General features: G+C 34.5%; 2 protein-coding genes across 2 annotated transcripts; both read right to left on the bottom strand.

Annotated features, from left to right (window-relative positions):
• Window positions 1–500: 500 nt before the first annotated feature.
• LOC148610949 (tubulin alpha-1A chain-like) lies at window positions 501–4,997 on the bottom strand. The gene is made up of 5 exons (XM_088595201.1): window positions 4,971–4,997; window positions 3,661–3,880; window positions 3,020–3,168; window positions 1,753–1,908; window positions 501–1,319 (listed from the first exon to the last, which is right to left on the bottom strand). The coding sequence occupies exons 1-5, from the start codon at window positions 4,995–4,997 to the stop codon at window positions 501–503; spliced, it is 1,371 nt and encodes a 456-aa protein (XP_088451327.1).
• Window positions 4,998–7,391: 2,394 nt separating this feature from the next.
• Window positions 7,392–10,339, bottom strand: LOC148610948 (tubulin alpha-1 chain-like). Its single transcript, XM_088595267.1, has 4 exons — window positions 10,126–10,339; window positions 9,418–9,566; window positions 8,941–9,093; window positions 7,392–8,448 (listed from the first exon to the last, which is right to left on the bottom strand). Exons 1-4 carry the CDS (start codon window positions 10,244–10,246, stop codon window positions 7,615–7,617), a joined length of 1,257 nt encoding a protein of 418 aa, XP_088451393.1. The 5' UTR covers window positions 10,247–10,339; the 3' UTR covers window positions 7,392–7,614.
• Window positions 10,340–11,433: the final 1,094 nt, after the last annotated feature.

Genomic DNA, 11,433 nt, shown 5'->3' with positions numbered 1-11,433 from the left:
GCTGAAACGAATTAGACAGCGAAACGCATCGAAGATGATGCATCATTATATTGGTACTTGTTATTAAAGTAACTCTCTAAAAGCCGATATTTTCACATTGTTTTCTCTTTTAAGTAGTAGTCTATCTAAGAATCATGCAAATTCTGTAATATGTGATACACCACAAAAAGGCTACACATTTTTTATTTTTTTAGTAAGTTACTTTATATGTCTATGTGATGAAATGTATAATCATTCATTCCAATCTGTCTGAGATAATCCACACTGAAAATCCAACAGTTTCTACAGTATTTTAGGGACATTTACAGAGTCATCTTCCTTAATTTTGAATTCTACACTACATTCTATATGATTTTTACCTCATAAGAACAAGGGTTATATGAAAAGCCACTTATGAATTTCTGTTTGCTATAACATTTTAAACAAAATATCAAAAATAAAAATATGTAGGCTTTCCAACCACGAACCACATTTTGAATGATTCTTAGCTGATGTGCTACTTAATATTCTTCTTCACCTCCTTCATCTATGAAATCAATAGCGACTTCTTCATAATCTTTCTCTAACGCCGCCACGTCTTCACGAGCCTCATTAAATTCTCCCTCCTCCATACCCTCTCCAACATACCAATGGACAAAGGCACGTTTGCGATACATCAAATCAAATTTATGGTCCAGACGAGACCAGACCTCGGCAACAGCTGTTGTGTTACTTAACATACAAACGGCCCGTTTAACCTGTGCAAGGTCTCCTCCGGGAACAACAGTGGGTGCTTCGTTGTTTATTCCAACCTTAAATCCTGTTGGACACCAATCTACAAACTGAATGGTTCTCTTGGTTTTAATTGTAGCAATGGCAGCATTGACATCCTTTGGTACAACATCACCTCTGTATAGCATACAGCAAGCCATGTATTTACCATACCGGGGGTCACATTTAACCATCTGATTAGCTGGTTCAAAGCAGTCGTTAGTTATCTTAGCAATGGACTGGTGTTCATGGTAGGACTTTTCTGGTCCTATGACAGGTGCATAGGTGGTTAAAAGGTAGTGAATACGTGGGAAAGGTACCAGATTAGTTTGGAATTCATTCATATCTACATTTAAAGCACCCTCAAATCGGAGAGAAGCCGTGATGGAGCTAACTGTTTGTCCTATTAGTCGGTTAAGATTAGTATACATTGGTCTTTCAATGTCAAGTTTGCGGCGACAGATGTCATATATGGCTTCGTTGTCCATCAAGAATGTCACACCTGAGTGATCATTTGTAAAGTGAGTGGTAAGGACAGCGTTGTAGGGTTCAACAATGGCGGAGGATATCTGTGGGAAGATAAATCATACAAAAATATATAGTGTTTTTTTTTTAATTGCAGCAAAATATTTCGATATTTAGATTTCTAGATTGTCTTATAACACTGCTAAACATAACTGAAATGTTATTAGGCATTAGAATGTTTTAATGTGGATGCGCTTGTACTGCTAAAAGTTACTCGAGTACATTTAAGATTTTTCGCCTACATTATTTAATTGTGATTTATTTTTTCACTTTAATTATGTGCCAAACAACTTGTTATGCTACACTGAACATTCGGTTTACAAGCAATTCTAATTAAGCATTCTGATAGGTTGACTATCTTTGGGGTTGTTTCCTAAGTTGGGACTGTGACGCCTTTCTGAAATGGTCACCAAATCGCGAAAATCTTAAACATACTACGGTTTTGAGAATTTATCAACTCTTACCAAGAACATTTACCTTTGGTGCGGGGTAGATGGCAAATTGTAAATTGGTTAGTTTGTGCCCGAAATCTACAGTTATTCGCTCCATCATGCGGGCAGTTAATCCAGACCCAGTTCCTCCGCCAAAGCTGTGGTAGATCAGAAAGCCTTGTAAACCACTGCATTGGTCTGCCTGAAATGCAAAATATAAACTGAAAGACTGCAAAATAGGGAATGGACATTCAACTTCGATATAATATAGACTTAAAAAGAACTCTTCGAGTTAAAGAAGACTAGTATGTCACTGCCCACTAAAACTACGAAAATTGGTATGAACGGATAAAAAATGAAATCACAGTATGAATGTTTTTTTTTCGCTGTGTTCTATAAATATGCGTGGCGGTCATGTTTTTTGCCCGATCTTTATTTAGTATGATATTGGACAAATTTTATGTTAATCAGCTAAGCAGTTTTAGGGAGTGCACATTTCGTTTAAAGGTTGCGACGACAACAGACGCCAAGTTATTCTCAAAGCTCATATTGACCTTTGGTTTCTTTGTTTTTGTTTGTTTGTTGGGGTTTAACGTCCGAGCAGCAATATTTCAGCTATATTCAGACGATGAACATGAAATTGATGATAAAATGAACATGAAATGATGGTGAAATGAAAAAGGGATGGGACATAAGGACAATGGGGTCAACAAATTTTGATTGCCACTGAATATAGGGAGAGGTGGGTAGGGTCGGGCCTCCTGTGGCGGAGTCCTATGGTTCCTACTCCGGGAGAATACCACAGTAGGGTTCTTTAACGTGCGAAGAACGTGACATCTTTCCCAACACGGTGCACCACTATGGTTTGCGGTCAGGTTTTCCGTATTATAGCCTGACAACCCCAGCATGTAACACGCCAAGGGTACCCCATTCCACCACCTGGGGCACGCATCCCAGTTGCTTTGTGGGCAGAGCACTGATTAGTCGCCTTTTACGACAAGCTTAGCGCCGCTGCAGGCCTATTCTTTTGACACCCGGACCTGCACGGGTCTTGGTTTCTTTGAAGTTGAGACTGGAAGCATTGAGACTAAGTGCTCCGAGGCAGAGCAAACGTCTTTTCTTTTCTGAACACCAGAAATTGTGCTGCTAATTTCTTTCTGTTTTTTTTACTTTTAGTCATGAAGTAAATGGATTCATAAGAACAACATTCTTATTCCAATAAAAAATATCAAAAGTAGTTAGGAAACTTTCCAAAAGTCATGACTCTCAAACATCCCCGCTGTTATAGGCATCACAGTGGTAGTAAAACTTACAAGTTTTTTTAGCTTATCCATTACTTCATTAATAATCGCCCTTCCCACGGTATAATGTCCCCGGGCAAAGTTATTAGCAGCATCTTCTTTACCATTCAACAATTGTTCTGGGTGGTATAACTGACGATACGGTCCGGTCCGTACCTCATCTGTAATTGGTAAAAATATATACCGCTTATATATACTTTTTGTTATATATTCACCATATCACCATATAGTTTCTATAGAAAACTGACTCGAAAATTCGGGTTAAAAAAAAACAAATCAAAATTTTAGTTTATCCTGCACGAAAAGATAACCTAAAGAACAGTATTCATTAGACACTTTCAAATATAGTCTGTAAACAGTGCATAGCAGATCTGTGACCATATTTAAACATACTAAACTTGAAATCTAGTTTAAAATTTAGTTGAAACTAAACAAATCATACCTAACTAGACCTACACGCTTTCTACACATAAAAAGACAAGACGTCTGCTTTAGTTTAAACTTTAAGAATAAAAATATTTGATGGACATTGAAACATTTGCTCAGAATAGGAACAAAACCAAAAATATTGTTTAATGCTATACTATAATGTATCGGTATACGTAATAGTAATTTTAGAACAATGCCCCAAAACGTGCTAATATATTTCGTACCTACAACAGTTGGTTCTAAATCCGTAAACAGTGTTCTTGGGACATATTTCCCACTCTGTGTTTCATTGAAAAAGCTTGTAAAAGAATCATCGCGCATGGCATCAGCATCTGGAGATATGTAACCGTCGGGCTGCAAACCATGTTCTAGGCAGTATAGTTCCCAGCATGCATTACCAATCTGAATTCCGGCTTGGCCGACATGAATAGCTATACATTCGCGCTATTTAGAAATGCAAATATACCAGTTTTGAAAATACAAAGTTTTAGATGATATGATGTTAAGAAAGTTCCATGTTTTGGTTTCAGGGGTGTTTAGTCGAGTGAAAAAGTCCAATTTTGCTTCAAAAATTCTCTAATTTTGGTTGCTCCTGAAGTTAAACTGTAAAAACTAGGTAAAATATTCTAAAGGCCGATATTTATCAGTTTAAATCAATTTTATATAAATCATTCCTGATGTTTCATGTACCATTATAACCACTGAAACTCAGAAATAAGGACTTCATCTCTTTGCAACGATACTTCAAGACTAGTCAGTAAATGATATTTAGATTTTTCTATACGTAGCTGTGGAAAATAAAACTTTATGCTTGTTTCATGCATGAAGGGAGTTCATTTTTTTTTAAATTTGATTTTTGGTGCAGTGTTGACTGTATTTGTCTTTTTTGGACCATTTCTTTAAATGCGAGACGTACCATAACGTAAATGAAGTTTTACCAAGAGTGAGAAACATTACCGAAATTTCTTTAATAGCAATCGAACCAAATACATATAGAGGAAGAAGCAAAACGTTATAACAAAATAACATTATACTTTGTTTAGAAAGTTATATATAGATTTCATTGGCTAGCGCCGTGCATATGTCTGTTGTCAATAGTATCAAAGTTTTCTGGTGGCCTGTCAAAGAAAGTGTCGATGGAAATTGAATGTTTCATACACTTAGAATCTAGTAAATAACTCCCAGAATGACTTATATTATATTTTATGTGTCTTCAACTATTTAATTCGTGTCGCAGAGCTTTTCGTTTCTTTGCGATTACCGCTATAACCTTGGTTCCCTTGATTACTCTTTGCGCAGTTTAGACCACATAGTCCCTATCTTGGTGTTTTTCACATTCTAAGTTACGATTTATTGTATATTGTAACCTCTTAGTATTACTCACCATTATTGATATTTATTAAAGGGTTGTATATCGGGAACTACGGTGTCTTCTGTGTTGTCTCTGCTCCTCCTTTCTAAATAAATATTAACACTTATAACTAATATTGCTTATAGGGGGTGGGAAACAAATTCAATGGACAGACAGACAGACAGTCAGGCCATTGTCTAAAATCGGCATCATCTGAAACTATTATAAAATAAACTCTTTTAGATAAACATCTGTAAGTATTTATATTTTTCATGAACAATTGTATGTATAGTTTGTTTCTTTTGATTCTGTTTTTCAGGGCTTTAGTAAACGACTTTAGAATAGATAATTTAAAAAATATTTTCTCCAGAATAAGATAATGATGTTGCATCTTTTATGGATTTCCGAGTGAGTTTGGTAGTCTAGTAAGTATTTAAGGGAAAGACATCAAGCCAGTACTCTGTTCTGTACTGACACTGATAATACAACAATACATGAGCTAAAGTTTTTTTATGTTTCGTGTACAAAATCCAACGAACCGTTCAATCCGAACTACATTTTGTTATTTTTATTTTTGTTATTGTGCCTGGAAAGAAACTTGAGGAAAATCATTCATTATTGACATTTTTGTGTATTGCAGAAAAAATCATATCGACCATATATTTTGTCTACATGTATTTATATGTTCCTGTAGAATCTGCAATCCTTCAACAACATTACTCTCTGAAGGCCGATTTTCAATTTGTAGAAATCTAACGTACTACTGGGCGCCGAATGGGACTTGATCTTTTGCAATCAAAATCAATTTTGTGAGACAAAATTTAATTTTGTGTCGCAAAATCAATTTCATGAGACAAAAGTCAATTTTGTGTCACAAAATTCAATTCGTTGCCTAATATCCAAATTAGTCAACAAAAATAAAGTCTGTGATACAATTATTAATTTTGTTATGACAGAGTCCCATTTGCCAACCTAATTACATATATAAGATCTTTTTACATCGCCCTTTATGTAATATATTTTACACTCAACATTACATCATTTTATATTTTCGATATTTTTTATTATATATATTTATTATATATTTTTACATTGTTTTTTTGCTGTACTTACGGCGGGTACAGTTGACAGCTAGGATTTGATTAGAATTTGGATGCAAATATTATTATTTACAATGTCATTGTTTTGTATATCCTGCTTAGCAATAAATCCGATTTAAACGATAAAGGTCATTATTTTCTAAGTGCGGATGCAATTAAGTATTTTAAGATAACTACGTACACTGAAACAACGAATGCTACATGTTGAGAATTTATACTGTCAGGATTTGGTGGAATCCGGTTTGCACATTTAATATCCATAATATATCTTTTAGTGTATTTGTGTTGTGTATTGTATATTAATCATAAATCGTTTTACATGTAATCTCGGTTTTCTGCCTTTACTTTTACTAATGATGAACCAAATCAAAGTTAGCAAGTATTTTTATCAGGACAAAACAGTTTCCATGTAAGTGAATGTTTTCCAGTTTAGGACTTTCGTCGTGTCATAAAAAAAAAAAAAAAAAAACAGACTAATTTTTCCTGTTTTCTTTTTTTCTTTTTTTTTCTTTTTTGTTTTTGTTTTTGTTTTTGTTTTTTTGTTTTTGTTCTTTTGACTTATTTTGTTTTTGATATTTTTAATTTGCTATGTTTTTCTTTGGCTTTTTATGCCCCTGTGGCTTTTTAGTTTTTGTCGTTCCCCGCCTTTCACAAAAGCGGGACGTATAGAATTCGGCTTTCCACCTGAATTCGTCGATTCGAAGTTGGTTTCCGTGGCATTACTTTTGGACGACTTCAAAGACATCCATCAAAGTTACATACCGGTAGTCGAAGGCTTATGGGAGAAGGAAGAAGCTTACTGATTTTGGGTTCATTAGGTCAAAGGTTAAGGTCACACGTACTTAATGAAATAGAATTTTTTCACCGAAAAGTGTTTTCTGCGGCATAACTTTTGAACGCCTTCTTGACTTTCATCAAATTTGCACAGTTAAAAGCTTATGAGTTAAGGAAGACACCTACTGATTAAAGGTCAAAGGTCAAGGCTACTCGTACTTAATGAAATAGTCTTTTGGTATATACAACTAAAAATTTGACTTGTAGCAATAAACTTATCTTTCCATTACTAATATTCCATGAATTAACACTTTTTTTGCGAGACAGGAGACCTGAAGCACAGCACGCTCTTGTTTTATCCCAATTCTTTGGGATAAACATACCATTTATCTATGTAAAAATGAAAATAAAAAAAATCGTGTTTGTTTGTTTAATAAAAGATGTAGTATTTACCATTCAAATGGAAAAGGCGAGAACATAGGCCGATGAAATATACACGTGATGGACATAGGTTACGGATCTCTAAGGTGAATTAAAGATTTTTAAAAATGTATGATCAATATTTCCTCTGCATACTTATATTCTTTTAACAAATACTTTTCACAATGAGAATAGTATTACATTCCTATTCAACAAATTTGAAATACAAGAAATACATTATTTGAAAATGCTTAAAACCAATGTGAAGCGCAGTGGTTTCACCAACGATTTAAAATTATTTCTATGTTCGTTTTACATAAATTTGAAATTGAATTTCAATATAATTTGCAATATAAACGTTTTGCGCGAATTAATAAATGTATGGTAGAAAAACGAAATAGAAAGGCCAAAACAACCATTTTTACTTATAGCAGAACGTACAATGTTTTTTTTGCATGGAACCCTACTAAGCATGAAATTTAAATGAAAAGAAATAAAAAAAATCAAAACTATAGATTTATAAATTCAGTTGTTCAGTACTCTTCGTATTCCTCTTCGTATTCCTGTTCATCGTCTAGAGAATCAACGCCAACTTCTTCATAATCCTTTTCCAACGCTGCCGTATCTTCACGAGCTTCATTAAATTCTCCCTCCTCCATACCCTCTCCAACATACCAATGAACAAAGGCACGTTTAGCATACATCAAATCAAATTTATGATCTAGACGAGCCCAGGTTTCAGCAATAGCCGTTGAGTTGCTCAACATGCAAACAGCTCTTTGTACTTTAGCCAGATCACCTCCGGGAACTACAGTTGGTGGTTGGTAGTTTATTCCGACCTTAAATCCTGTTGGACACCAATCTACAAACTGAATGGTTCTCTTGGTTTTAATGGTAGAAATTGCAGCATTAACGTCTTTTGGTACAACGTCACCCCTGTAGAGCATGCAACAAGCCATGTATTTTCCATGACGTGGGTCACACTTGACCATCTGATTGGCCGGTTCAAAGCAAGCATTTGTTATTTCAGCAACTGACAGCTGTTCATGGTAAGCTCTTTCTTTGGTAACAATAGGAGCATAAGAAGCAATTGGAAAATGAATGCGCGGGTAAGGCACCAAGTTTGTTTGGAACTCCGTCAAATCCACATTCAGGGCCCCATCAAACCTAAGGGAAGCCGTGGTCGAACTAACTAGCTGCCCAATCAGTCGATTCAAGTTGGTATACGTTGGCCTCTCAATGTCAAGGTTACGACGACAAATGTCATATATAGCCTCGTTATCGACCAAAAGAGTACAGTCTGAGTGATCGAATGAGCCATGGGTTGTCAGAACGGCGTTGTATGGCTCGACAATCGCAGAAGAAACCTTAAAATAATATTTTGAAAAACACAGTCACTTATTTTAAGAATGGTTAAGTCTTGCAAAATGCATAAAGCTGGTTTGATTGAGATGACTTGTGCGATCTCTCACCTTCAGCAAAAATTTCATGATACGGAGGACCATAAAATAACAATACTTAGCCTGGTTGGTCGCCCCAAAAAAATTTTAGATCGAAACACAGCATTTTTTGGGGTGACTGACCGACACATAATTGATCATGAACGTTACGTAAATTTAATTTTGTAAACAAATATAATATCAATAGGGAAAAAACACACTATCAAACGGAACTAAGTTTTTTCTTTAAAAATAAGACAAGATCGTGTGCCATGTACACATATATTGAATACCCGAAATAAAGTTTCGTCTAGATTAAGATTCAATTTGTTTAAATCAACGCAACTACTTTCATAAAAAAAATACAAATATTGTACTTTCAACTTCGTTTGAATTTATAGTTAATTGAGTCAATCTCACCTGTGGCGCTGGATGAATAGCAAATTGCAGTTTTGACTTCTTCCCGTAATCAACAGACAATCTTTCCATTAAAAGGGAGGTAAAGCCAGAACCAGTACCTCCTCCAAAACTGTGGTGAATCAAAAATCCTTGTAAACCACTACATTGGTCTGCCTTGAATTACAATTTGACACAATATAACAGTTTATTCTTAAAAAATGCAGCAAACATTATTATATATATAAGTGAGCGTCGACAATCAATCGCTGAAACAAGTAGCCATGTAGTGTTATACTTATCAATTAAATCATATACCCAGCCCTGTATTAGACCTATAATGTAAGGCAGAATTAAAGGAGCGTTAGAACTTAAATATACTGCCTCTAATGCTATTTCTTGGATCCACCTATGACTTACTACACACAAAACAAAGGTACATTGTTTTTTTTTTTGGTATACATTTATAGCACCAGGGTATTACACTTAATAATCACTTACAAGTTTCCTAATTCTGTCTAAGACTTGGTCCACTAATGACTTCCCGACGGTAAAATGACCTCTGGCATAGTTGTTAGAGGCGTCTTCTTTCCCGGTAATCAGTTGTTCAGGGTGAAAAAGTTGGCGATATTTCCCAGTTCTAACTTCGTCTGAAATAAACAATCACATTATATTTCATTGTAATGCCATCATAATTGTGCCACAAGTATAATATTACGTTATTTCACAAAAGCTGCTGAGAAATGTAAATTTTATTGTTTTCACCCCGAATATTGAACTATATCTACATTTAAGAAACAACATTATATTCACAAATAATAAACTATGCAACAATGAATGTGGGAATTCACTGAATTTCATAGGGTGTGTACTCCATTTAATGACAGAAAAGATGATCGGAAAATGACAAAAAGTAATATATTGAAACAATAACTGAACATGATTTTGGTCAACTTCAAGCAATTCTCGGGCGTTAAACCCTAACAATCAATCAATCAATCAATCCTCTTTTCCTTTTAATGCTAGAATTTTATAAGTCCCAATATCAATTTTTGTTACTTGTTATTGATTCAAGACTCCAAATTCACAATTAACACTTCAAACACTTGCTTATTTATTTTCAGTTGAATTTAGGTCAATATAACCCTTTTAGCAAATAAATTTGGGACTATTTTTTATGCTTTTTGTAAAATTACTGCACGTACATACCTACTACAGTTGGTTCCAAATCAACGAATACGGTTCTTGGAACATGTTTCCCGGTGTGAGTTTCACTGAAGAATGTGTTGAAAGAGTCGTCACCACCACCAATGGTTTCATCACTTGGCATCTGACCATCAGGCTGGATTCCATGTTCTAGACAGTACAACTCCCAGCATGCATTACCAATCTGAACACCGGCTTGACCAACATGGATGGAAATACACTCACGCTGCAAAAAAAAAAATATGTCTAGTCTCAAATTAACTCCTTGTAAGGATTATTATTATGTAAATTTTGAGGCAAAAATCATTGAAGTACTCTAATTTGTCCACCTTCGGAATTCTTAGCGTTTTGCTTTTTTTTTTTTTTTTTTTAAAAAAAACAAACATAAATAATCACAATTGTTACCAAATCACTCCCGTATTAGAAAAAAAAAGAAACATATATTTAGTTTCAGAAAGGGTGATCCGATGTGTATGTGTGTGTATGTGTGTTTTTTTTTAAATTTTTTAAATTTTATTTTTTACACTAACAGAATCATTCAGACTATTCGTGATACTTAATTCGCTAAACAACTGAACAGGAATAGTGCAGCAGTTTACTTACCATGACAATATGTAATTATTACGAATAACTTCCTTTCGATTGTAGATAAAGCGAGTCTTTGAATTCCAGCAGCTGTAAAATGAATATATCTTAGTACCAATCTATGTAAAATTCAGACACTGGCATTGTTAAGGTGCTTCGAAGTGCAGGAAAACCCATCGAACCATTTTTTGTTTGTTTATATTATGACGTTATAATGGTCCTAAATCTGAACTCCTGTCTGTATCTTCTTTTAGAAAACCATACATTCATCTACCACTTATATTAACATTAAACAAATCAAGAACAAAAATTCTTAGAAAGTAACATTTTATATACACAATCAATATATCTTTTTTATCTCAAAAATTTAACAAACAAACAACAAACTAAGGGTGGTTATGTGGTCTGTAAGTTTTCTGAAAAAAGAAGCAAGAGGCTCCCAGGAGCCTGAATCGCACACCTATTTATTCTTTGTCTTTGAAGGGCAATAACGCTAACAAGGAACTGTCCGACAAATTTTAGTCAAGGAACACTTTGGTAGGACTTATCATAAAGATCATTTCATCAAATGAAAGTTCAATCTATCAATTACAGATTTCAAAATATTGGATGAAAACTGCTAAAAACATAACTCAAACAAGGAGTCATCCAACAAGTTTGATCCGACAAACTTTCGTAGGTCGTATCATAAGGAACATTTCAGCAATTGAAAGTTTTATTCTATCT

This window comes from Perna viridis, chromosome 7 (assembly GCF_037379345.1).
Source record: "Perna viridis isolate PV_CMFRI_1.1 ecotype Kerala chromosome 7, ASM3737934v1, whole genome shotgun sequence".
Taxonomy (NCBI): domain Eukaryota; kingdom Metazoa; phylum Mollusca; class Bivalvia; order Mytilida; family Mytilidae; genus Perna; species Perna viridis.
The sequence above is the reverse complement of the archived record's forward strand: the minus strand, read 5'-3'. Positions and strand labels throughout refer to the sequence as shown.

Bases quoted from the DNA above. Each gene is read 5' to 3' on its own strand.
- LOC148610948 (XM_088595267.1), bottom strand. From the start codon at position 10,246: ATGCCAAGTGATGAAACCATTGGTGGTGGTGACGACTCTTTCAACACA. The intron at 9,094-9,417 runs GTAAGTGATTAT...TTGTAATTCAAG, and splicing joins TAGACAGAATTAGGAAACTT to GCAGACCAATGTAGTGGTTT. The intron at 8,449-8,940 runs GTGAGATTGACT...TATTATTTTAAG, and splicing joins CTATTCATCCAGCGCCACAG to GTTTCTTCTGCGATTGTCGA.
- LOC148610949 (XM_088595201.1), bottom strand. From the start codon at position 4,997: ATGCCGATTTTAGACAATGGCCTGACT. The intron at 3,169-3,660 runs GTACGAAATATA...TACCAATTACAG, and splicing joins TTTAGAACCAACTGTTGTAG to ATGAGGTACGGACCGGACCG. The intron at 1,909-3,019 runs GTAAGTTTTACT...TTTGCATTTCAG, and splicing joins TGGATAAGCTAAAAAAACTT to GCAGACCAATGCAGTGGTTT.